This window comes from Cyprinus carpio, chromosome B18 (genome assembly GCF_018340385.1).
Source record: "Cyprinus carpio isolate SPL01 chromosome B18, ASM1834038v1, whole genome shotgun sequence".
Classification (NCBI taxonomy): domain Eukaryota; kingdom Metazoa; phylum Chordata; class Actinopteri; order Cypriniformes; family Cyprinidae; genus Cyprinus; species Cyprinus carpio.
In genome coordinates this window covers 16,325,635-16,351,282 of record NC_056614.1, presented here as the reverse complement: position 1 = coordinate 16,351,282, position 25,648 = coordinate 16,325,635, and the positions used below count along the sequence as shown (strand labels likewise).

Genomic DNA, 25,648 nt, shown 5'->3' with positions numbered 1-25,648 from the left:
ATACATCTGTGTGACTTCTGACTGGTTTTGTGGTCACATATATTAGTAACATCTTCATTTATTCCCAAAAATCTCCAGATGAAGGAGAATTAGCTCCTTAGTACAACTGGAAATAGCGCTGAGATGTTTTATGCATTTCGCCATCCTTTCTCCATCATGGTTTGACAGACAGCCTTTGAAGCGCAGGACGTCCCGAGGCCGGTATCTCCACAGTCTAAACAAGCGTTCACCTGGGAACTCGTTGCCTGAAAACAGTGCTCAGGTCTGTAGGACATTAGAGAAACCAATATTTTGCTCCAGGACTGACAGTCTCCACCTCAGTGCCGTTTCTGTAAGATTATACTTTAAAAATAAGAGCGAACACACACATGCAGCACACACTCACCATGGCTAAGAAAGCCTCACAGCTTTGGCCATCAGGAGTGGACTGTGTGAAAAAGCTCCCAATGTGCAGAATTCTGGCCTTTCCAAATATGAAAGGAATTTCCTTTTTTTTTGCTCTTTACAGAAAAACTGAGCACACAGGAGAATGGACAGACTGAGTCAATGAGAGGTCAAGTCTTTCTGAAGTTACACCGCACTGGTGCCAGTTAAGTATATAGATTCCTGTTTTTCCGGAGGGGGAGAAAAACTAAAAACAAAGAGGGAAAAACGGGTTGACATCCTGTATAAGAATGTTTTTTTTAACAATAAAACGCAAAATTCAAACCATTTTATCAACTCCCCTCATGCTGTTCCAAACCTGTTTAACTTTTTTCCTCTGTAGAACATAAACGATGACATTTTGAGAAAAGTATCTGTGTCAGTGGTATCAAAACTATTGGGTAACCAAAAATCTTCAAAATATCTTCTTTTGTGTTCCACAGTGAGGGTTGAGTAAATTTCCAAGAAGTTTTATTTTTGAGTGAATACACTTTTAATGCAACATTAGACAGAAGAGGATCTCTAAAAGAGGTTTCCATTTCCTTGCTTTTTTTGACACCAGAGATAATAAATGTGAAATCTAAGCCAACTTGGAAGTTAAAATGGCTTTTATACAAAGAATAGAATGACAGAATAGAGTAAAAATATCTTTAAATGATTTCATATTTGGAATGATCTTAACACTACACTTCCTGTCTTGAGACATTGAAAATGTGATTACTAAATGCTTTGAATTGATGACTTGATTAGAAATAACACTTTAAAATCATCATGTAGAGCACATTTGGTAGACATTTTGAATTTGAGAAAGCACGATCAGCATCAGAATTAGATGAGATGAGCAAACAAGCATAATCAACACTGATCAGATCCGGGTTAACACTCTTATATTTTCCTCCACCTCCTCCTCCTCATCATCTTCCATCATCATCAATGCAAGAGGCATCATAAAAAGTGAGAATGAATCCAAAACAAGACACGCATCATTTCCAGAGGCAATTTGTTTGTCTCTCACGTCCTCTGAGGTGCAAGTGTTAACATCAGGCACCCCAGTAGTAGCTAGCACACTTCTGAGTCAATAAAGATGAATATGGTTGATTTGTCCCAAAAGAAGAAATAATAACTAAGGGCCATAAGGCACTTCCATACGATGACAGCCACATCCCCTCACACACGGGCTAGATTGTGCAACCTATGCGGCCGAGGGTCTTCATTCATTGGGGAAGAATGTGAATAGGTTGTTGTTTGTGATAGTAATGGCTGAGAAATAATAGTTGATGATATAATAGTTCCTTCATTTTCTTATAAATGTGCATAAAGGCTTCAAAACCTGTAGCTCACAATGTAATGAAGTTGCCATCCTCTCTCATGCTTTCTTGGCTACTGCTTGTCTTGGTGGGGCTGCCGTTGTGTGTGGGTGTGGTCAGGGAGCTTAAAGAGCTGCTACTTGGCAAGGAAACACTTTGTGGGAGGGGCCTGTGTGCAAATGCACCCGACGACAAGGCATTAGCGTGGCTGCCATTGCCATTAGTCAGACGGTGTGGCATGTATGTCGACAGGTTGTCGTTCTCGAGGATGAGGTCAGGATCATCGTCACTGTCACCTTCAGCCACACTGTTGCTGTTGCTGTATTGGCTGGCATTCTGTGAGGCGGGACTGGGGGCGGAGTCATGTGAGAGGGCGGAGCCTCCCGAGCCAGCGGAACTGTTGCCAGCAGATGTTTTACTTGCACGGTGCATCGTATTGTTCCGCTGATTTGCGGGTTTCACTGTCACGATGAGGTTGTGGCTGTTAGCCACCATCATGTCGGTGACCTGGTCCAGTGATTTACCTGCCACATCGATACCGTTCACCTCAAGAATCTCGTCGTTGACTGCCAGCAATCCTGTGCTCTCTGCTAAACCGCCTTTTACGAGGCGGGAGATGAAGACGCCGGGAACTTTCTCTACCCCTTGGGGGGTGACGCGGACGCTGACGCCGTCTCGGATGTAGAAGCCGAGGGGTTTGTTGGTGCCGTGCTTGTGCAGACGGACACGGAGGTGCGTATCGGGTAAGATGTCCACATCTATGATAGAAGAGATCTGCCGGAAATCCTGCGGAAGGCCGATGAGCAGCCCTGGTTTGGACTTCTGCTTTGGTTGATGTAGACCAGCTAGGCCCTTTTTTCTTCTCTGAAGTGAGCCTGTTGGAAAGGGCACGGAGTCATCTACATCTGAGGAGAGAGAGACAGAGAGAAACTAGTTATTTATATTTATATAGAGAAAGAGGGGGGAAACTGTTGTGTGTGTATACAGTACATGTTGAATAATTACCCTGAAATTAGTCATATGAATATTTGCTAAGAAAAAGACTACAAAAAGATTAAACCATTGATTTTACAAATATGTGTGCACCAGCAGTCAAAATTTGGAATACACTAAGTTCATAAAACATTTTTGAAAGTCTCTTATGCTCACCAGGGCTCGCATGATCCTTCAGAAATCATTCTAATTTGCTGATTTGATGCTCAAGAAACATTTCTTATGAATATCAGAAATATTTGTGCCGCTTAATATTTTTGCCAAAACCATGATACATATTTTTTTTTTTCAGGATTCTTTGATGTAAGGAAAGTTTCAGCATTTAATTGAAATGGGAATCTTTTGTAACATTAATCTTAGCCTCTACTGTCACTATTGATTAAATGAAAACAAAAACTTTCAAATAAAAAATAAAATTGTGTAGAGACACACCAATACACATTACAATTGCAGTCCTGGGGGGGTCCTCATTTTGCTTCCCAGACAACATTTAAGGTGTCCTTAAAATTCAGCTGAACAAAACTGAGACGTGCTTCTTTCATCTCCTTCCATCCAATTCCTGCTGTCGACTGGCCTCATAAAGAAAGACTCTCCACCTCACAACTCCAAAATGTGTCCACTAAATTTAGAATGATCTACTGTATACACCGCAGTGCAGGTTTATCACTGGCATAAAATACTGTTCCCTGTTACTAAAAATGAATTCAAGGAGATACAAAGCGCCTCGCTGTGTGATTCACCATCTGTCCTACCAGTGTCACATCACCATGACCTCATTTATAAAATTGATCCTGTAAATCAAATTTAGATTTATTATTTTCAATGTTCTCTGAAAGAATTCAATATGACATTGATTGCTGAATGTTTATATCGAGCAATAAGGTTGGGAAAAAACAGAAGAGACCCGATCATAATAAAACCAAGAGGGCAAGAATGGATGGATGAACAAAGAAGGACTGTAATAAATCTGTCCAAGACACTTGCAATAGGTCAAGGGTCACGAGACGGAATCAGATTAAAAGGCAGATTAATCAAAGCCTCTCTCAGAGCACATTATATTCACTGTTCAGAAGATCCAAACAATCGCAGCTGATCTGTCTGACTAGAAAAAGGAAAAAACAAGACTTGCTTTAGCCGATGAGCAGGTAACGGAGAACAGAGCCCTCCTGACAGGAATCTGGTGGGAGGTAACATGCGTCAGCAGGGAGAATGTTTTTGGTTATTTTTAAACTGTGGCAAGGGTTTTGTGCGTGTCTTCGCAGAGAGGTCTTTTTGTGATTATGAAAGCACAGCCTTTTGGGAGTGGAAATAACAGGAAGTCATCAACACCTTCCCTTCGGTCTGCTGACTAACATTAAACTGTGTGCGTTTTCTGCAGTGTGCACATCTAATTCTATAGTTTAATAATAAACATTCTTGATTTTTACATTTCCAGAAGATTTCGGGGTGTTCTGAGTGGTTGCCAGGGCATTGTTATAAGGTTATACTAAGGTTTCTACACAGTTCCAAGTCAAAAGAGCTCACCGGCAAGTCTGTATATGTGTTTATCCAAGTTACAATTTCAATTTATGTGAAAAAAATATCGCAAAAAAACATTTGTGAATAAGGCAGAGGTTAGATCCCATGTTTTCAAGAGAAGCAAATCATTACTTTCTTGGAAAACTGCTGCAAAATAGAAATTAAACTAGCTTTTGTAAAAGAACAATAAATAAAAATAAATACATGAAACAGTTACGTATGTGAGGTTTATAGCTTACAGACAAATGCATACATTAAAGTCTCAGAAAAAAAAATGTATCCACCTTAAGTGAGCATGTGTACACCTTATGTATTAATTTGAAAATATATTTGTATGTTGGTGTTTCCATCCAGCTTTTTTATTGAACATCCTAAAATATGCATAGAACGGTAGGGATGGCAGTGTCATTTATATATATACTATTATAATATTTATTTTTAGTCATATATACATTATTTTAATTGTACTTTTAATTATAATTTTGTTATTTGCGTTTGTCTTTTTTTACATTTCACAAGTTTTAGTAATTGTAGTTCTTCACTTATAACATATTATTTAGTTTGCTAATTGTTTACTTGTTTTTTTAGGGTTTTCATATTATATTTATATTTTATTTCAGCTTTATTTCAATGAACAAAAATGATTTTCAGTAGCTTTTGTTTTAGTTAAGTTAAGAATAACAACACTGGTGGATGGAAACCTGGCTAATGATATTCTTGTCTCACACTATGGCGTAAGTACCTTCCAGTTCTTTTTTTCATCTGCCAGGCATAAATCATAAATCTGACCACTTAGAAAAGTAATAGCAAACCTCTCCACATAATCCACAGCACGAACTGTGTACAAACTTCAGCTTAATAATAGCAATGCAAATCTTGGTAGAACATCATGCATATCTCACAAATCTCCAACATCTGAAAATGTGTTTCTTGCTTCAGTAGAATTTCAAACCATCTGTGCCATCTGAAAGAAAAGGCCCAGCATGCACCTCAAGAGGAGATCACATGATGGGGATTATATTAATTAGTAGTTTGACTACAGGCCCAGGTTTGTCTTAAGATCCACAAACAGTAGATTACCAACTCACATCTAATTAATGACCATCGCATGTGGACGGGGTGATGGGCGGTGAACTCTGACCTGTGCTCATATGGAGGGATATGTTGAGCAGAAGAAGACAAAACAATAGAGATGCACAAACCATTGTCTGTGTTTGTGTGACCTCATATTTAATCTGCATAAATGTGTAAATATTACTCCAGAGCGCAGACGGTCTCTTCCATTGACCATCTATGTGTGGGTGTGCATACAAAGACTGAACGTAGCTTATATAGTATGCAACACACAGCACCCCTCTCCATGTCTCACTACATTAGTCTGGTGTCTGGACCCCTACAGAGATCAGGACAGCCTCTGTTATTAAACCTGCTCACGGGCTGGAGAGCGAGACGGGGTGCCCAGGGAGGGTGAGTGGGAGGCAGAGCAGGATCCTGGCAGACAGGCAGGTCAGAGATGGGCATAACGGGCTGGCCTTAGGCTTTACAGCAGGTAATACGAACTCCCAACCCTGCCCCCGAAATACAACAAAAAAAATAAAAGTGCTAATTTCTGTGGGTGGTGCATGAGGTCCGGGAATTATATATCTCATAAACATTACTTATTAGTGAAATGACGTGATGCATTGAGCTCTCAAGGATGATTAAAAGACACCATCCCCTTAGCAATCTCTCTCCCACACACATATTCACACAGACAAAATGTCTAAGGCTTTTGACTGTGACTAAAATGTTCATAAATACAAAAAGAATTTATGACATTTATATTCTAGACAATCGGTAACAAGCTTTGATCATCTTGTGTGCTGCCATTAGTTATGAAGACATTGAGAGCTGTGATGTCCGATTCAGTAACAAATGACCCTTATGAACCAGTTCTTTTTAATGAGTCAGTCAAAAAGATTATATAGCAGTTTGAATCAGACTCGCTAAGTGAGTACCTCGCATTACTGCGATACTGTGTGTATAGTTTTAGATGGGTTCAGATTGTGATGCATTTTAGCTCTGAGTCGGATGAGTATAACAGCATTACTGAACCATTTATCACATTATACTAGTCTGAGTGAGAAAGCAGCTAGTATTACCAATAACCACGTGCAGTTTAGACGGGAGACAAAGACATCTCAGCTCACCTCAGCTTTTTTCTCACGCAATACCAGAAAAAGAGTATTTGTCTTATTTAGAATAAACCTTATGTCTAAACCATAGTGGATAGAAAGGTGCAGCAATAAATCAGAACCCAAACACCAGACTGCAGCGAAAGTTTTTCTCAAGCACTGACTCTGCACTGAAAAATACAATAAAAACATTAAAACTCTCGCCAGGTGTCTGAGGCCTGCAGGCACAGACTGAGCAGAGCTTTGTGAACATTGTTCTGTGGATCACAAAGATACAGAGAGACTTTAGAGACTTCCTCAGGCGCAGCGCACACAGAAACATCTGTGTCTGCCGACGAGATGCTTAGTATCTAGACACACTTTATGCCTGAAGTTCACATAGGTGTCCTAGTAAAGAAACATATCATAGGTTGATCATTTTAAATATGGACATGTTAAAGTATATTTCATGTTTTGTGTCTATATTCGCTATATTGAGTCCATTTGCACTAAACAGACTCAGAAACTCAGAGTTCATGACAATGTACTGTATGGTAGTGTCATATCATCAGTCTGTGAGATCGCCGATACATGATATTATCATGCATAATAATATTAAATATCGTCTTGCCACAGGCAAGCCACAGGCGATATCTCTGACTATCGACGATACATCGATTTTGTCTATCGGACAAGCCTACTGTATGGTGTCAATAGTACATTCTTGTCTTGTACAGAAAACAACACTGAGATACAAGAACTATTCAACAAAACCTCAATTCTTCTCAAACCACTATCAGAATCATTACTTCCTCTTCGGTTCCTTGGTGAAGTATATTATTGTGGAACAGAATAGCTTATTGACTACCTCCGGCAGTGTGTTATGCTAGTATAGGAGAGCTTATTTACCCAGCGTTAACACCTAATAATGTAGTGTTATGGCAAGGCTGGACAGCTTATTGACTGCGACTCTACACAGCACATCGCTAGGTTATTAGCGGAGTCATATATCATGCTGACTGTGGAGCCAGTGTCTCTCACCAGCAGAGAATGGCTGCTGTGTGTCTGACGAGGTGCTGATGTGATACTGGCCCTGCATTGAGAGACAATGTATCTAATTTGTCACCGATGGAGTTTTGGTTCCTTGCCACTGTTGCCTTTGGCTTGCTTAGTTGGGGACACTTAATTTCTGGCAATATTGTCAACTTGATTGGACAGATGCTATTTGAACTGAACTGAGCTGGACAATGACATCACTGAATCAATGCTAAACAGGAAAATTGAGTGTTTACTATTGTCCTCTTGCATTATCGATACTATTTTCCTGTTTAATACTGTAAAGATGCTTTGACACAATCTGTACTGTATAAAGCGCTATATAAATAAAGGTGACTTAACTAATATGTCACCCTGGACCACAAAACCAGTCTTAAGTAACACTGTTATATTTGTAGCAATAGCCAAAAATAGATTGTATGGGTTAAAATTATAGATTTTTCTTTTATGCCAAAAATCATTAGGATGTTATTAAGTAAAGATCGTGTTCCATGAAGATATTTTGTACGTTTCCTACCATAAATATATTAAAACTTAATTTTTGATTAGTAAAATGCATTGCTAAGGACTTCATTTAGACATTTTTCTCAATATTTCGATTTTTTTGCACCCTCAAATTCCAGATTTTCTAATAGCTGTATCTGGGCCAAATATTGTCCTATCCTAACAAATCAATTGATAGCTTATTTAGCTTTCAGATTGCATAACTCACAATTTAGAAAAATTGACCCTTATGACTGGTTTGGTGGTCTAGGGTCACATATAAAGAAACATTTAATGTAATTCATATGACATGTGTTATCTCTATAAAGACAATTTTTTTATCCTTATGCAAATTTACATCTGTCAAACATTTAAATTATTAATCAAAGTAATTATATATCAATTTATGGAATCATTAATTCAATTCTAATTAATATATTAATGAAATATATTAATATTAAATGATCTGTGTGATTTAATATTAATATATTCAATTCATATATTAATTAGGATTAATATATTCTCGTATTTCACTCTTAATAAACCCTGATATATATACACACACACACACTTTATTTACTGCATAAATTATTGTAGACTATATATTATATGCCAATTAAATAAATAAAATATTTAACATTATTATTACTAGTAGTGGTAGGATGTTATTTCATAATTATTCAATAGACAGACAGACTGATAGATCGATTTTTTATTTATTTATTTAATTATCATATGAATAATGTATTTATTAAACAGAAAGAAAGAACGAAAGAACAAAGAAGAAAGAAAGACAGCCTTAGTCCCTTGTCAAACCTTTACAAAATGTGTTCTGGTCTTCAGCGCTGTCACTCTGCCAGGATTGTGGACAATGTTGTCTCTGTCAGTCTCTCTGTAGACTGCAAGCAGTTATAAAGCACAGGTGGACAAGCTTGTCAAGATGAATAAAACAGTGCGGCAGCTGGAGAGCAGAGAGGAGCAGACACCTGATGCTGTTAGAGGAAGTCAGGTGACACTGCCACATCACAGGTGTGTTCACATGGATCTCTGTCTGGATCTTATTACCTTCATGGCCTACTGACCGAGAAGCATCCCTTTCCATTTGTGCTAAAAAGACAACCTACATTTTAATTTTTTAACCTTTTTACTGCTCTAAATATATTTTCAAGTGCTTGCTGTATGGTGGATGAGTAGCTGCTTCATAAATAAGCTTAGAGTGCATTTTCAAAACCTTTTTCTGCTAAGTACAGCAAAACTAAAACAGACTCAACATACAAACCTCTACATGTACTGACGATTCTGCATTGTTCTGTTTATGAGGGCAGTGTGAGGACTGTGACCTGTTCATACAGGCACTAAAATGAATACGCTCCACCCTCCAGTGTGAAAAAGACCTAATGTTATCACCTACTGTGAATCTCGGATGTAGGATGTTTGTCTAGTTCTGCATTTGTACCATGTACTTCCACCTCGTCTCTCAACAGTTGTGCTTATGGATTTGTTTGGGGTGGCTGTCTGGAGTTCACACACACACAAACACACACACACACACAGCTCTGACTGTCTGACCTCATCCTCTGTTACCACCATCTGGAGACAAAGCCTCAGCCATATTTTCACCACAACAACGGCAATCCCCACTGCCACACGTGCACAAGAGTTTAAGATCCATTCAAACTTAGAACTGAACACTGAGATATTGGTTATAATTAGGGATATAGAATATGGTTATGCAAAATATGTGCTTTATAAGTACTAATAAACAGTCAATATGATAATAATAGGCATGCTAATAAGCAACTAGTTCATAGTGGGAATTGAACCCTATACTAAAGTGTTACCACATTTCTTATTATTATCAACATTGAAAACCGTTGTCCTGATTAATATGTTTTTGGAAAGTGTAATAATTTTTTCCAAGATTCTTTGAGGAATAGAACGTTCAAAAGAACATTTATTTGAAATATAAATCTTTAAAATTATACATCTTTACTGTCACTTTTGTCCATCTTAAAGAGCTATTGCTGAAGAACAAAAAAAAATATTTATAAAAAAAAAACTAAAAGAATGAGAAATTTTCTGATCAATGGTAATGTATGGTAGTGTATATCCTGCAATAAAGAGTTTTGACGGCGAGAGTGCAGTGCACTAATGTCTATGGGACTAATGTTTTTTCTTTTGGGATTACTTCATAGGCTGATGAGAGCTGGCTGCTAATCCCAAATGAATAATACTTATCCACACACACACACACACACACACACACACACACACACACACACACACACACTTTTATACACACAAACACAGCTCACATCTATTTGACAAGTGTTTATACATCTTGAGAGCTGAGCGTATTAAACAGATAGTTCACTCCAATTCTGTCATCATTTTCTCACCCTCATGTATTTTCAAGCTCATATGACTTTTTTTTCTTTCTGTGGAACAGTAGAGGAAATGCTAGGCAGAATATAAAGTAACACAAAAGTAGCCTATACTTTATGACTCATGTGCTACATTCCAAACCTTCAGTTATGCTGGTGTGTAACGAAAGTGTTGCCACTGAAAGTGACAAAAATGCCCATGTAGTGAATTCCTGCTTCTTCTGTTATCTGTGTAACATACTTCATTCTATTTTAGGCAATACATTATTTCTAGTGATGAGTTTAACAGTTCCTCTGCAGATACTTTAGTGACCTTAGAGAGTGCTAGTGAATTTATTGCTAACATAAAACAGCTTTTGACAAAAAAAGGCAGCTTACGCTGATTTTAAAGCTTATGTTCAGCAAGACTACTAGTAAAACAGTAATTTGTGAAATATATTATTCTATTATATATATATATATATATATATATATATATATATATATATATATATATATATATATATTTAATTTTCTGAAGTGTTACACGATACTTAAAAAATCTGATATGCTGATTTGATGCTCAAGCTTAAGTAACACTTATTATTATAAATGTTGATAACTGTTATGATGCTTAATATTTTTATGCAAACTTTTTCAAGATTCTTCGATGAAAGGAAAGTTCAAAAGAACAGTATTTATTTAATAGAAATCTTTTGTTAACATTAGAAAGGTCTTTACTGTTATTTTGAAACAATTTAGTGCATACTAACTAAATATCAATAATCTAATTGACCCAAAGTTTTAAACGATAGAATATATTTACTGTACTTTTATATTTGATGTTGATTTGATAGAAAAAAAGCTGTAAGTGTTCACACTAAAAATTTCATTGTTGTAGTATTTGCAGATTACATGTGGTTTAAAGAAAAAAAAAAACGCATTCAAAAATAAATGAAAAATGCCCCTAAATATCTCACAAATATATTTTTGACCCTATTATGATGATGTCTATTTTTGTACTTTACTGTAAGATTTTTTTTTTTTCTTTTAGCTTTTCACATTGACTTTCACTTTAAGGAAACAGCAGTACGTTCTCCTTTTAAGTTATAGAACAAAGAATGTCATACATGTTTGGACCAATAAATGATGACAATGTTAATTATTTGGCTGAACTTATCCTGATGGCGAAGCATAAATTGACTCTCTTTCTTTACAATATAATCAGAAATCTGAGACTACAGATCTACACATACACAGAACTATCTGAATTCAAATGCTTGCCAATATGTTGCTACTCCCACTTAGCTAATTAAACAGTCAAATGAAGTTCTCCCAATTAAACAGTTCTTCCTATGTGCACTTCCTCCTTCAGGTGATGAGGAAATACTCTTTCTTCCAAGTTCCTTTGCTATTTATGAGATCACACTGACATAGAAAGATCCTCTTCCCATTTAATATGTTCTCTTGTAACCATTCAAGTGTGATGCTTGCACTGCTAAATGCTGTGTTGAATGAAAAGAATGATAAACAACTATTTAAAAATAAAGAGCTGGCGGGTCAAGCAAGCATTCTTTTTTTACTTTGCACCGTCGAAGACTGCACACACCCTAATATTTAACACATTTCTGTGCACGTTTTTGCTTTTTATCATAATGCATATTTCTCTGAGAATACGGAATGCCTTTCTGTCATCAATTTTTCATCGTGTTTTACAAATGGCCCTATAAATAAATGTAAAAACAACGTGTGTCATCCAGGGAGTGGTGCATAAAGGCCACTATCAGAACCCAGTCTAACATTAGCCACAACCAGTTTAGCAAGTATGCATTTAAAAATGGGAGCAATGTCATCTCAGTCACGGAATCTCCCCTGTGTTTCTCTCGCACTATGCAGTACCTTCCATTTGTGTGGCTGTCATGGTGATTGGACGGACGATAGTGCACCTGTGGAGCAGACCGGTCGGTCCAACTCAGACCTGCCTTCGTTTTTTCATTTGCTCTTTGATTGTCTTGGCAATATACTGGCTACTGACCTGTCAGCCAACAGTCAAGCAGATGTGCACTGGAAATATCAAATGTAAACATCGGAGTTATCATCTCTCATGGCTGCATGTGCAATTTAACAACTTCAAATGAAATTTAGATTTGGTTTTTGAAGGGAATGAACGCTCTGACTATGATTTCCTTTTCCTCATATTGTTTCTTTCTTCCGTGGAACACAACAGGGAATTTTTGAAGTATGCCCTGGACACGCTTTTCAATATAATGAAAGGGAATGGGGAATGGGACTGTCAAGCTCCAAAAAAGACAAAAAAAAAAAGGTTCTTGTGCAATATATTCCAAGTTTTCTGAAGCTATACAATATAAGAGAAACCAATGAAAATTTAAATCATTATTCACATACCAACACAAAATCTATCAGTTCTGCTTGGTGCGTTTATGAGAGTTTGTGAGAGAAGAAGCAATGATTCATTTCAAATAAGAAGTCTCTTATGCCCAAAAAGGTCAAAATTACAGTAAAAACGTACTGTGATGACAAGAGATGAATTTACACGTGATGCACTTTTTGGGGGATTTTTTGATGAAAAGATCAAAGTTTAAAAAACAACATTCATTTTAAATAGTTTTTTAACAATATTAATATTTTAATATAGTGAACAATTTGCACAGACCACTTTTATGGTTTTTTTTATCAGTGACATCAATGGTGCAATGCACTGATGCAGTATTTTAAAATCATTTTGAAACACGAATGAGACTGTCAATATTAATGATATTTTCTCTCTTTTTTTTTTCTTTCACATAAAGCTATCCTATATCTTCAGAAGACTTGTAACATAGCACACAAATCATATGATCTAGTTTCATGGTGCTATTTTGACCTTATTAAAGCTTGACAGCTGTGGTCACTATGAACTGTCCTTGAACAGAAAGAGCTTCAAAATTTCTCCTTTTGTTTTTCCATGGAAAAAATAGCAACATACAGGTTTGGAATGACATGAGGGTGAGAAAATAAAGCCAGAACTTTCACTTGGGTGAACTTCCTTTAAATGTCCTTACAAATGGGAAACAAAGACAATGTGATAAAAATGAGACTGTTAACAATACAAAACATGTTACAATATCTTTCTTTCCAATTGATCTTTATTTGCCTTCCTTTTCTTTCTTTTATCTGTCCTTCATGCACTTTTTAAAGCAGCACAGTGCAAATGGATTGTTCTTGACGGTAACTGTTGGGATGGTGTTTCCATAATATCCGAGATGTCAAAACAAAAACAGCATGGAAGGCGCATGTTACATCGACATGCCATCCAGATAACCCAGTGTACTATACATAGCATAGCATAGACAAGTGCAGGCATGAAAACGCACACACACACACACACACACACACACACACACACACACACACAAACAGAGGGGCCCTAGGGTGCAAAACAGCTGCTGAATCCTCAGATCATTGTGCACAGAATGGGCATGTGGGGAAATATCCTTCCCATTCTTCTACTTCCTGCTAAAACCAGCAATACAGCCAATGGGATTTACACCTGCCTGCCACAAATGATCGTCCTCACTTATTAGCTGAGGACACAATGCCACACACTCGACTTATTCAGCCAAAATGATTGAGAAAAGGGGGAGAGAGAGAGAATGTTATTTTGCTTCAAGGGGGTTTCTGCCTATAGACAGTGTCAGGGACTAATAAGACACGGGGTTTCTCTTGAATTCAATATAATCGCACACACAAACACACATCGTCCTCTGTGCACTCTCGAGGAATGACAGCCACATAAAAAAAACATCTCTAGGCTCTGGGGTCTCTCTTGAAGTGCCTGTCTTCTTATTAGCCATGTGTTCTCAGCGTGGATAGAGAAAACCTAGAGAGCTACAAGAGTTGAAAAGCCCAGTGGCTTTGTTACACTTCTGTTTTTCATCTTTCATTGAGATTTCTCTTGCTGTGTGAAGTCTGCCACAGCTTTGAGGGGCCTGGATGCCATCTTCACAGACACTGAAAGAGTCCAGATGTACTACTCAAAAAAAGTAAAATAAAATAACAATAATATTAATCACAGCACGTTTCAGCTGATTAAAAAAAAATGACTTATATTCCAGAGAACATGGTTTATAAAAACAAGCCATCTTGAAATTCCAAACATTCCAACAAATAATTTCTGTATGGGTATAAACTGTACCTTTGGCAAACGCTTTTATCTAAAACAGATTAAAAAGTACATTTCAGTTCATATGTTCCCTGGGGATCGAACCCCCAGCCGTGATGTTGCAAGCATCATGTCTTAAGGTCCTTGCACACTGAGTCCAAAATTTTTGTATGCGTTTTTTTGTATTCGTCATCCAAACCTTGCACACAGTCAGATACATCAAAACAAAATGTTTGCTACGGATGTGTTTTTTTTTTATTTTTATTTTTTTTTATGACGGATAAAAATTTCGGAGGCCGTGTGTAAAGGTGATTGACATCATGTGAGGTTGTATTTATTTTTTAACATGCAAACATTTCGAATTCGAGTGTGTAAGGACCTTTAATGTCAATACTAGACAAGTTCAAAAACACAGGACCATTTAATCCCAAACAAATTTAACAAAATTTAACCATCTAGTCCACTGATCTACTTTATTTTTTTGTATATGTGCCACGCAAACAATAGAGGAATGTGTCTGTCTTTGTTCATTTCATTCACCCATCATACACGTTTACCCGTAATCACATGCTTCATCGCTCATGGCTTGAGATAAACACTTCCTTGAAGCTGCTCAATGAACCTTGGCAAAGTATTAGAACAATTTTATATCAGTGATGGCATGGCTTATTTTAAACCATGACAGATTTACAGCAGGTGAGATTTTATATATATCCTACTCTGAATTCAAAATACAAAAAAAAAACATGTATCACAATAAAAAAATGTTATGTTTCTCCCTATTCACCCCCAAAAGTTGCATCGCTGTATGTAACTGGTCCCCATCTGCTCAGGGAACTCCATTATCTGCTGGGATGAATGAATGGATGGCCACTCAGTGGGATGAGCTCATACTAAAAGCCAGATCAATCTCTGTCTCAGTCTAAAAGCCCCAGTCAGAGAAATGCGGATGGGGTCGAGATCTGATTAGGGACCTCTGATAATCCCACCAGCTCACGCGATACATCACATCCTCGTGTCAATCAATCTATTCACACCCAGTTACATTTATGGTTAGCAGAAAATCTGAAAAACATGTGGTTTTTTTTTTCTTGGTTTCTGTGTTTATATATGATTGTGTTACTGGGTTTATTATGCAATTAAAACTCAAATATAATAGTTAATTTGCCTGAAGGTCAAATAAAGTCATTGTCAGACTATACTTGATATGAATGCCATGGGATAGTTCACCCAAAAATGAAAAACATTCATCTGTAATCATTTCATTTTGTAATCATTTTTATCATTGTTATTCCAAACCTGTAAGACTTTTTGTTTTGGCTATAAACTGTAAAAATAGTGTGTATTTGTAATTTAACTGAAAAATACAGGTAAATACACGTAAAAACTACATTTACAGTACTGAATTACAGTACAATTTCAGGTAAAAAATAGTAAAAGGATATTTCTACAAGTGACATATTCTGTCTGATGGTGTTATACGTCTATACTGTTTTTAAACTATGTAAATGTCTTCTTCACTGTCACTTATTGCACCCTTGCTTTATAAAAGAACAAAAAATGTACTGACCCCAGACTTTTGAATAGTAGTACATGTCAGTGAATAACTTTTGCCTCACAAAGCTTATCTCACAAATCATATGTTTGGAACGACATGAGAGTAAGAAAATAATGACAGAACTTTAATTTGGGTGAACTTCCTTTAAATGTCCTTACAAAAGACAACAAAGACCATGTGATAAGAATGAATAATGTCTTTCTTTCTTTTGCATTTCTTTTCATTCAGTGTCAGTACACTGTAAATAATGTTAGTCATTTTTACAGAAAAAAAGGCTATAGTAAAACAGAAATAAATAAAAAAGGCCTCTAACACTAGCTTTCGCTATTCTTTTTGTATTCTATCTACTTGTTTTTGTTTTTGTTATATATATATATATATATATATATATAAAACCTTGCTTCGTGTACTGTGTTAGACTAACCGAGACTTGGCATAGCACTTTTCTTGGTTTAATTTGCTTCTATTGTCATCATTTGTAAGTCGCTTTGGATAAAAGCATCTGCTAAATGACTAAATGTAAATGTAAAAACCTGTTAATTGGTTACCTGTCATTTAGCTTCCATATCTGGAGTGAAAATAATTGTCATTTTACTATAAATTACTGTCAAATGTATGATCTTTGCAAGTAAAACTATGAATTTCAGTACTGGAGATGTTTTATGGACAGAATGACACAGGCAAAAAAAAAAAAAAATCAAAAAAAAAATAAATAATAATCCATATGACATACTTGATTCCATGTTTTCTGATGTTTCTGAAGAATGAAAAATGACTCAATAAAAATGTAAGCTATTTAGAATTAAGTCAGAAGAACCATTTATATCAAACATAGACTGTATAAAAACATGGACGTAGTGTCTGTGACATCACCCGTAGTTTTATGAAGAGCGTTTTTGAAGCTCAAAGTAGGCGGAGGCGGTCATTGCCATCTTGGCAGCGCGTCACCGCGTGTTACTCCTAGATCATCGAAAATGGGCAAAAAGGCGGGAGCTGGTTGTTGAAGCCACGCCCACCTAGCTCGACAGCAGTGTCAGCAGCGGCAATACATCTGTCACTCAAGTGGCCACGCCCTTAATTATGCAGAACTTTAAGGCTTAATATAATTGAAATGGATGAGTTATAAAAAAATTCACCCCCTCACAGTTGTCTCAAAGGGCAAAATTAGCTATACAGACCAAAATAATTTTTTGTACCAGGCTGTAAACATGTTTTTTATTTAAGTTGGGCATTTTAACATTGGGAGTCTATGGGATTGATTACCTTTTGAAGCCAGCCTCTAGCTCTAACTCCAGTCGATGAATTGCAGTTTTAGTAACTTCCTTGTTGGCTTCACAAGAGAAAGCGGGAGATTGCCGCTTGATGTCAAACCTATTTGCATTTTGGTTGTTGTCATTTATGATATTTATGACATTCAAAGGATGAGAATTTACATTTTTAGCTGAACTATTCTTTATTATATAAATCATAAACCCAGCTGTTTATATTTGCAGATATTATCCATATTAAATGTTCAGCAGCACAGACGGCGTTTTCTGTTGAAATGCGCAAGCATCATCATACTGACGCATTTAAAACCACATTCCTAAAAACTTGTCCTGTCAGTTGTTCGTTGCTGTTCTTTTTTTCCCTTGGTGACACAAACATGTCAACCATCAGACGTCACATATGAACGCTACCCTACAATAAAGAGCTAATGTACCTCAACAAACGAACTCAAAATCAAATCATGTCAGTATCCCACAGTCTCTTGAATAAACTCACAGTTATAGTTATAGGGGAAGTTTATGTGAAGCACCAGGCTGTAAAATGAACTGGTATTATCTATCAACACTAATCAGAGTGAAAAAAAGGCAAGCATTTGTCACCCAGATGCTTTTATCATGATCTGAGGAGGGTGAGAGCCACATATAAGTACATTACTAAAGACTGGAGAATGTGTACATGAAGGATTGAAAACGAGCTTATAATGATCAAAACAATGAACAACAGCAGTGAATGGGAATTGTGAGTCCAAGCCACATTAACGCTAGATGCCAACACGCAAACCCCAGACTTTTAACACAGTCCCTCCACTCGGTGTCGAAATAACCAGTCAACAACAACAGGGAAAAAAAGCTATTACAGCAGAAAAATGACATTTCTCCCAAGGAGCAGATGAAGCTGTAATCACCCACCGACAGCCCCCCCAAAACTCTGCCCGGCTGCCACAGCGATAAGCCCTCTCTGGAAATGTGGCTTTCCTCCCCCTTCAAACAGGGCTTGATTAAACAGATCCACACTGAAAGACCGGCTACCAGAAATCTGCAGCAGGGTTCTTGAGTACCGCGAAGAGAGCTGGTACAAGGACATGGGGGCTAATCTAAAGCCGCCTTACTCTTTAAATAGAAAAATAGGCATTTACTAATACTCTTAGCCACAAACAGTAAGCATTTCATCACCAAACTTGTCAGCATGCACAAACACAAGGACTGTGAGGACAACACTTCTCTTCATAAACAAGATGTGAGCTGAGAGTCAGGGGCAAGTACTTCCTTAAGCATGCTATTTTTGTATAAATCACATCATTTCACCCTTAAAGTAAAAATTCTGTCATTATTTTCTCACCCTCATGTCCTCAGTATTGTTATTTTCTCTGTGGAGCACAAAGTGAGAATTTAAGAATCTTTACGCAGCTCTTTTTTTAAACATGGAGAGTTCATTCTATGGCAGTTACAGGGATAGTTCACCCAAAAATTTTAAATTCTGTCATTAATTACTCACCCTCATGTCATTCCAAACCTGTTAAGACCTCATTCATCTTCAGAACACAAATTTAGTTTTTTATGATGAAATCTGAGAGCTTTCTGACCCTCCATAGACAGCAATGCAACTGAAATGTTTCCAGACCCAGGAAGGTAGTACATCGTTAAAATAGTCATAATTGACAAAACATTATTTTTATATGCTGGTTGTTTTCAATGAACCCGTTGATTTAGTTCACAAATTGGACCAACTGATTCATTCACAAATGAGTGATTATTTAAAATAAAACTGCCTTTCCTGTCCTCAGTCACACAGGATGCAGTGCTGAATTGTTGGTCACTTTGGTACATGGTGCAAACTGATATTTTTGAGCGGTTCCAGGGAAGGGAGTCAGAAGTTGCATGGCCTTTAAAGGTTTCTGGCACTGAGTGAAGACTGGCTCAGACAGATAGATCTACTGTTCAATGGCAGTGCCAGTGTTCATGCTTTTTAAGTGTGTTCAAAGTTCCTTTGAGGCTAGTCACTTAACTCGGCGACCATATTGGTAACACCTCTGAGTATCTACTTTCTATATATGCTACCGTTCAAAAGTTTGGAATCTGTAAGACTTTGTTTTTGAAACAAATAAATACTTAACTTCAGCAAGGATGTATAAAACTGATTCCAAGTGGCAGTCAAGGCATTAAGATTTTCCACAAAAATATTAAGCAGCAAAACAATTCTATTAATCTATTAAAATACGAAATAGTTATTTTGAATTGTAATAATAGGTGTAAGTAGCGGTTTTCATTGTTGATGCATGTGGTTTCACACATCAGTTAAGACAAACCTAATCCCTGTGCTTTCAATGAAAAACAATGCAATGCAAATATTTGGTTGGCTGTTACATCACCTTTAGTTATTTGTTCTCATTCTCGGGGAAATATCATCATGCATACACAACCCCACATTTGTATACAGTAAACAAGTTGTATTAGTCTAATTATCAACAATTAACAATAAATAGTAACAACTAAGACTCTGATTTATTATGTAAGGGTGTATATATATGAAGGAACGTTTACAGAATTTCTCGTTACAGAATAACTATGAACACATAATGAGGTCCATCTATTATGCAAATTATGATTACATAATACACAACTATTATTGCTGTCTCTTTCCCTCACAAATCACATCCATAAGAGGTTGCAGAAGCCAAAGTGGCGGAAACCACTTCTTTCTACATTTTCTCTCTCCCTAATGTCATGAGAGGCAACACACACAGACACACACACACACACACACACACACACACACACACACACATATAGGCACACACACTGACACACACACACACCTGAACACACATAACACACTGACACTCTCCCATCTGAAACAACTAGTCTGTCCCAAAAGAACTCACTTTGTGTCATTTATGTCAATGACATTGGTTCCCAAAGTTCCCTTATACTACATTCTCTACATTTGATGTTGCTATTTACCTGTTAATTACAGTCCAACACCAGTACACACATGCATGCATGTAAATGCATATATGAATAAATATAACACTCTATAGGATATATGTTCACATACAGGTGTAAGTTTCACACATGATAGGCCATCAAAAACATCTCTAGATTCTCAGCTCCAAAATGAGCAGTGGAACTTTATAGATCATTTCCACTAGCATGTTATGTTTACATCCTAATAATTCCATAGATTTCCCTTAAAATCAGATCAGAAAATGCAAAGATTCCACCTGGGCCTACCTATCTTCAAAAACTGTAGGAGCTAGTCGAAACTTAAAGTTTGAATAATATAATTTTCACACAGCTAACCAGCAAATAATCTGATTTAATCCCTTGGATAAATAAAATTGTTCCCTTTTTGAGTCTTTTAAAACTCTGAACAATGGTGCTCAGTTCCTTTCACAGTGGATTAGAATGGGTGGCGTAAACAAAAACAACAATGAAATAAAGGAAGAACTATTTGACAATGAAAAAATCATTCCTAATAGCATTAGAGAAACATTTCCTCAGTGCTGTGGTTCAGATTTAATAAAACTCATTGAGTGTGACAAGGCATTAAGAGTGATGAAGAAACAGGAGGGAGAGCGAGAGGGTTGTGAAGATGACAGAAAGAGAATATAGACAAGGAGGGACGTCAAGAAAGCGTCAAAGAGGGAGAGAGAGTGAGAGATGAGGGTGTGGGCTCATCACTCCTCCGCACCGCTATCAGACTCAGCACTTCGGGGCTCGCGCAGTGCCAGTACAGCCATGAAACAGAGATGGGCCCCGACTGGCACCATCTAACGCTGACGCCCACCCATCATAACATCTCATCATAGCCCATAACAGCCCTCATCCTTGTGCACAACATTACACTACAGGAATGACTTTTTATTCCCTCTGGAGTCAAATATAGATAACTTCATATGACAGCACAAGACGATACATCATTTTAATGCCTAACTCTCTCATACACACAAACACCTACATGCATCAGCTATGCTACATTCCTTTTCCACATGTGCAAAAAAATGCATTTTAACATAAAATGATTTAGCAATTCTAAAATGCTACATATTATTCATCAAAAATATCTCCACATGTCACACTCAAACTCCTTTGGATGCATCAACAAAGATGTTGGAAGATGCATTAAATTTCAAAAGTGGGGGGTGGGAACATTTATAATAAAAATTCTATATTTCAAATAAATGTTGATCTGTTGAACTTTCTGATCATTAAAAGAAAATGTATTGGGCAGCACAACTGTTTTCAATATTTATAAGAAGAAGAAATGTTTCTTGAGCAAAAAAAGTTTGCTTGAGTTTTTTTTCTTTTCTTTTTTACAAAATCACTGTTTTTACTGTGTTTTTGATCAGATAAATACATCTTTGGTGAGCATAAGAGACATTAAAAAGTTGCTGACTTCAGCTATTGGTTCATGTTCATTGGTCGGACAAACAGGTAGCCCCTCCCCAAACTCAAACCACTGCTTCTTGTTGAGATCAGCCACACAAACCCGATTTTATTTACATTTGGTAAAGAATTGACACACTTCACCTGAAAGCTTTAAAATAACATCAAATGTTGACCTCTTTGTGATGTACATGCTGCATAACAACTTACCTCTCCTTTGAATGATAATCCGAAGCAGCGGATTGGCCGAGGACAGTGCTTTGTGGAAGTTGTCATCATTGTTGATTGGAAGTAGATCTCCATGGATGTCGGCGTATCCCAGCAGAACGTCCACTCCGGGGATCCGGTGAATGGTCTGCAGCAGTTGGTAGAATTCCTGGAAGCCCCCGGCTCTGTTCCTCTTCAGGGCAAACCTTCGGTACTCTGCCTCAAACTGCAGGACAACCACAATCATATTAAACTATGTCAATAAACACACAACAGGCTCTCAATGCCCAGCATTAAGCTTTGTACAGCAATTATGACTTCAACAGATTATGACCCTGAAAGATGTGTGAATGTGATCCATTTCTGTTTTTGTAAATGTAATGGATCAAGATTTTCTGACTGAAACTTGGAGACTGACTTTTCACACAGATGCGTCTTTTCTGCAGACACATTCAGTGCCAGTTCCTCGTACTAATTTCACTTTCTCCTGCAGCTGCAGAGCTGTTTGATGTGTACTTGCAGCTCGGAGGAAGCCATTAAGGTAAAAAAAGAGCAATGAGGAACAAAGGGAGGGTCAATCTAATCAAGTGCTACAGATAAAAGGAAAGATGAGAACAGTGGCATTAAAAAGCTGAGCTTCTCCAGACCACACACACACACACACAGTCTGAGCGGATGAGAAATTCATCTCAAGAGCTCAGCTGAACATATTGGACAAAATCTGTCAGATTGCTCAGTTTATGAGGAAGAATTCCTGTATGTTTCTCTCCAATACTTTCTTTTTATATATACTGTTGCAATTAAGAGAAGTTAAATTACATGTCTTCTCTTAGTATACATCCTTGGTCTTTTTGTGAACAATTATTTATTCAAAAGAGAAAAAAGCATGTCTTTTTAATTTTTATCAAAATAACTTGCTTCACCTCTAAAACTTCTTTCCTTTTCAGCTGTCATGTGACCACTTTCACAATTCTTGAGGGATAAATCAGGTCTTACATTTTGTCTTACATTTTTTTTTTCTTGATGAATATTCTGTTTCACTCAGAAATATGTCACATTACAGAGGTAAAATATAAATCTGTCAGTAAAAGGACTGGCGTTTTAGAGATAAAAATTAAAATAGTTTTATTGATACACATACATATCACCACACAAATTAAAAACATAAAACATTTAAAAAACAAAAAAACAAATAATTCTATAACCATGATCATAACATAACAAGAATTAACACCTTATTCTATAACCATCTTATTTAGAAAAACTGGTATCAAAAAAAGAAAAACAAAAAAAGAAATGCTGTTGGACTGTGGATCACCACAGCAACCACAGAAATACAGATAAAAAGGTCATACCTGTCATACTTTACCAATGAAAACATGGCCTGTTGGAGAAAAGACATCACTATGAACTGTTAAACACAAAACTTAAACTACATGCTCACTAAAAATGCCATTGCAGTGAGTAAGTGATAGATAATATGAGACAGGATCTCATCAAGAGCTAGAAAAGTAGAAAAGAAAACATTTCCCTCCAATTTCCTCTCAGGAAGAAAAGAGTGTCACCAAACACACTGCACTGCCTGTTATGAAAACCAAAACCTCGGGAAGAAGGATTCAGTTGATTAAATTAGCCAGTTCAGGCAAAAATAATACTAATATAAAAAAAAAAAAAAAACACTATATTACATAAAGGCCTGGAACTTCAATGGAATCTTACTAAACAGCCCTCTTTTGTTTACTGTTCTTTTTCACACACATCTATGCACTGCCCACCCATCATTTCTCAAGAATGGAGGGATAATAAAACATATCCTGCTCTGTTTGGCAGATTGTGCTTGAGGTTTTCCAATAAGCATACTGGGCACATTGACAAAAAAAACTCCAATACACCAGACACCAACAATAAGTGGTCTGTATCTTTAGTAATTACAGAGGCCATGAGAAACGTCATAAAATATATGAAATATTTTAAACATACATCAGTAGTTGCAGCTGTTTGGCTGTTATTATTCATTCATGCACCGTCAGATGTATTGTAGTAAAGAGTGTTTCCTCCCATAAATGAGGCCTTTTTTATGCATCTATGGCCTCAGATGAACAGATTTATCATGATGACATTTTAATTTAGACAATTGTAGAGTACTATTATACAACACTGATTCTCAACCAGGAGGCAGGAGCTGACTAGCGGGCCACAGCAAAGCTGGAAAATAATGTCAATTAATAACAGTATTTTATATATTCCAGAAATATACAAGGTTTCAAATATTTTATTGGGTAGAAGTTGTAAATTAAAATAAAACTTAATCTTATGTATGCAGCTCCGTTTGAATGGAATTCAATCCAAACGAAATTGAAATTACAAACTCTGTTGCCTATGGAACATTTTAAATCTATTATTCGGTCACTCGAAGAAGATTCGCTGATTTGTAATTGTTTTTAGTGTTTTAAATTCTGTATTTGTTGCTGTATTTGTTGTTTTAATTTGTAAGTGTGATGTAACTGCTGTCCATTCTTGGCCAGGACTCTCCTGTGAAAGAGATTTTAATCTCAGAGAGATTTTCCTGGTTAAATAAAGGTCAAATAAAAATAAATAAATAAATATTGTTGTAGACAATGGGGGCCCTAGAGTCATAAAGGTTGAGAACCACTATAAAAAAAATGGTGATATTTAGTATAACAGCACATTTCAGTGTTCTTGTAGCACGAGATAAAAAAATCCGGATTGGTGTTGGAGCTGGCTGATAACAGAAAAGGGGCTGCTACAATCCACTCACAGTAGTTGATCCAGTCCAGCTTTTGGTGTGCATTGCATAGTGACACTCAAAGCTTGATGCTTTGGCTTCTTTTGGAACTATTTTCACCCCTCAGATAAGAAATACAATAACTGGTCAAGGTTCTGTAGCACTGAACATCAACAAGGTTATAATTAACTGTGGCCTCGTGCCAGCTGTATTCCAAACAAATTCACTTTTGCTCTTGTGTTATTGCTTATTAATACCTGCTTAGTTTACTGCTTCCTATGTAGCAGCCTACACGGCTCTGATTAATGCCTCTCAGATGCATCATTAGGATCTGATTCTTCCTGGACTGCGAGGTTCGGTTTTTGTTTTTGGTATGTAACATGCATAATTGATCAACAGGGCCCAATCGCCTCATTGCGCACGTCTGTCTATCGGTAGGATCCTTCACACTGCACCAGAACCGCGTATCATATCACACGGACCGGACAGAGACCTGCTGTCATAATGATCCCAGCCAAACGCGCCCGTCTCGCGCCTCGTAGTCTGACACGTACAGCACCATCAGCGTTTCTCTCTATGGTTGGATTAGTACACAAACCCCAACACTGATGCGGTGGATTGAAAACCCTCCAATTACGGACACGCTCCCGCGGAGAGCTGCGTAAACAGCAGTGTTTACATATGCACGCTGTCAAACGCAGCCTAATGCAACATTATTGGATTCACTTACTTTGCTCTTCACCTCCACCACGCTCTCCTCGTTTTTCAGCGGCGTCCTGTGATGCCGTGACATGTTTTCGGTATATATATTCCCACGGGCAGTATCGCACGAGAGTGCCCCTAGATACAGGAGTCAGCAGCCAGAGATCGTGTGCGCAGCATGCGCGAGCTGACAGTCGCAATCCGCAGTACTGCTTCACAGGCACGGACTGATTTGTTTAGAGCCGTTCTCTCGGTGGTGGGCGGGGCCAGTCAGGCGGAACGCCGCTAGAAGGCGTGGTCGTGCGTAGTATCACATGTAAGTC

At 37.2% G+C, this 25,648-nt stretch overlaps 1 protein-coding gene across 1 annotated transcript; it reads right to left on the bottom strand.

The window, feature by feature from the left end:
- Positions 1 to 897: 897 nt before the first annotated feature.
- On the bottom strand, positions 898 to 25,648 carry LOC109054619 (partitioning defective 6 homolog alpha-like). The gene is made up of 3 exons (XM_019071868.2): positions 25,354 to 25,648; positions 21,881 to 22,103; positions 898 to 2,635 (listed from the first exon to the last, which is right to left on the bottom strand). The coding sequence occupies exons 1-3, from the start codon at positions 25,414 to 25,416 to the stop codon at positions 1,761 to 1,763; spliced, it is 1,161 nt and encodes a 386-aa protein (XP_018927413.1). The 5' UTR covers positions 25,417 to 25,648; the 3' UTR covers positions 898 to 1,760.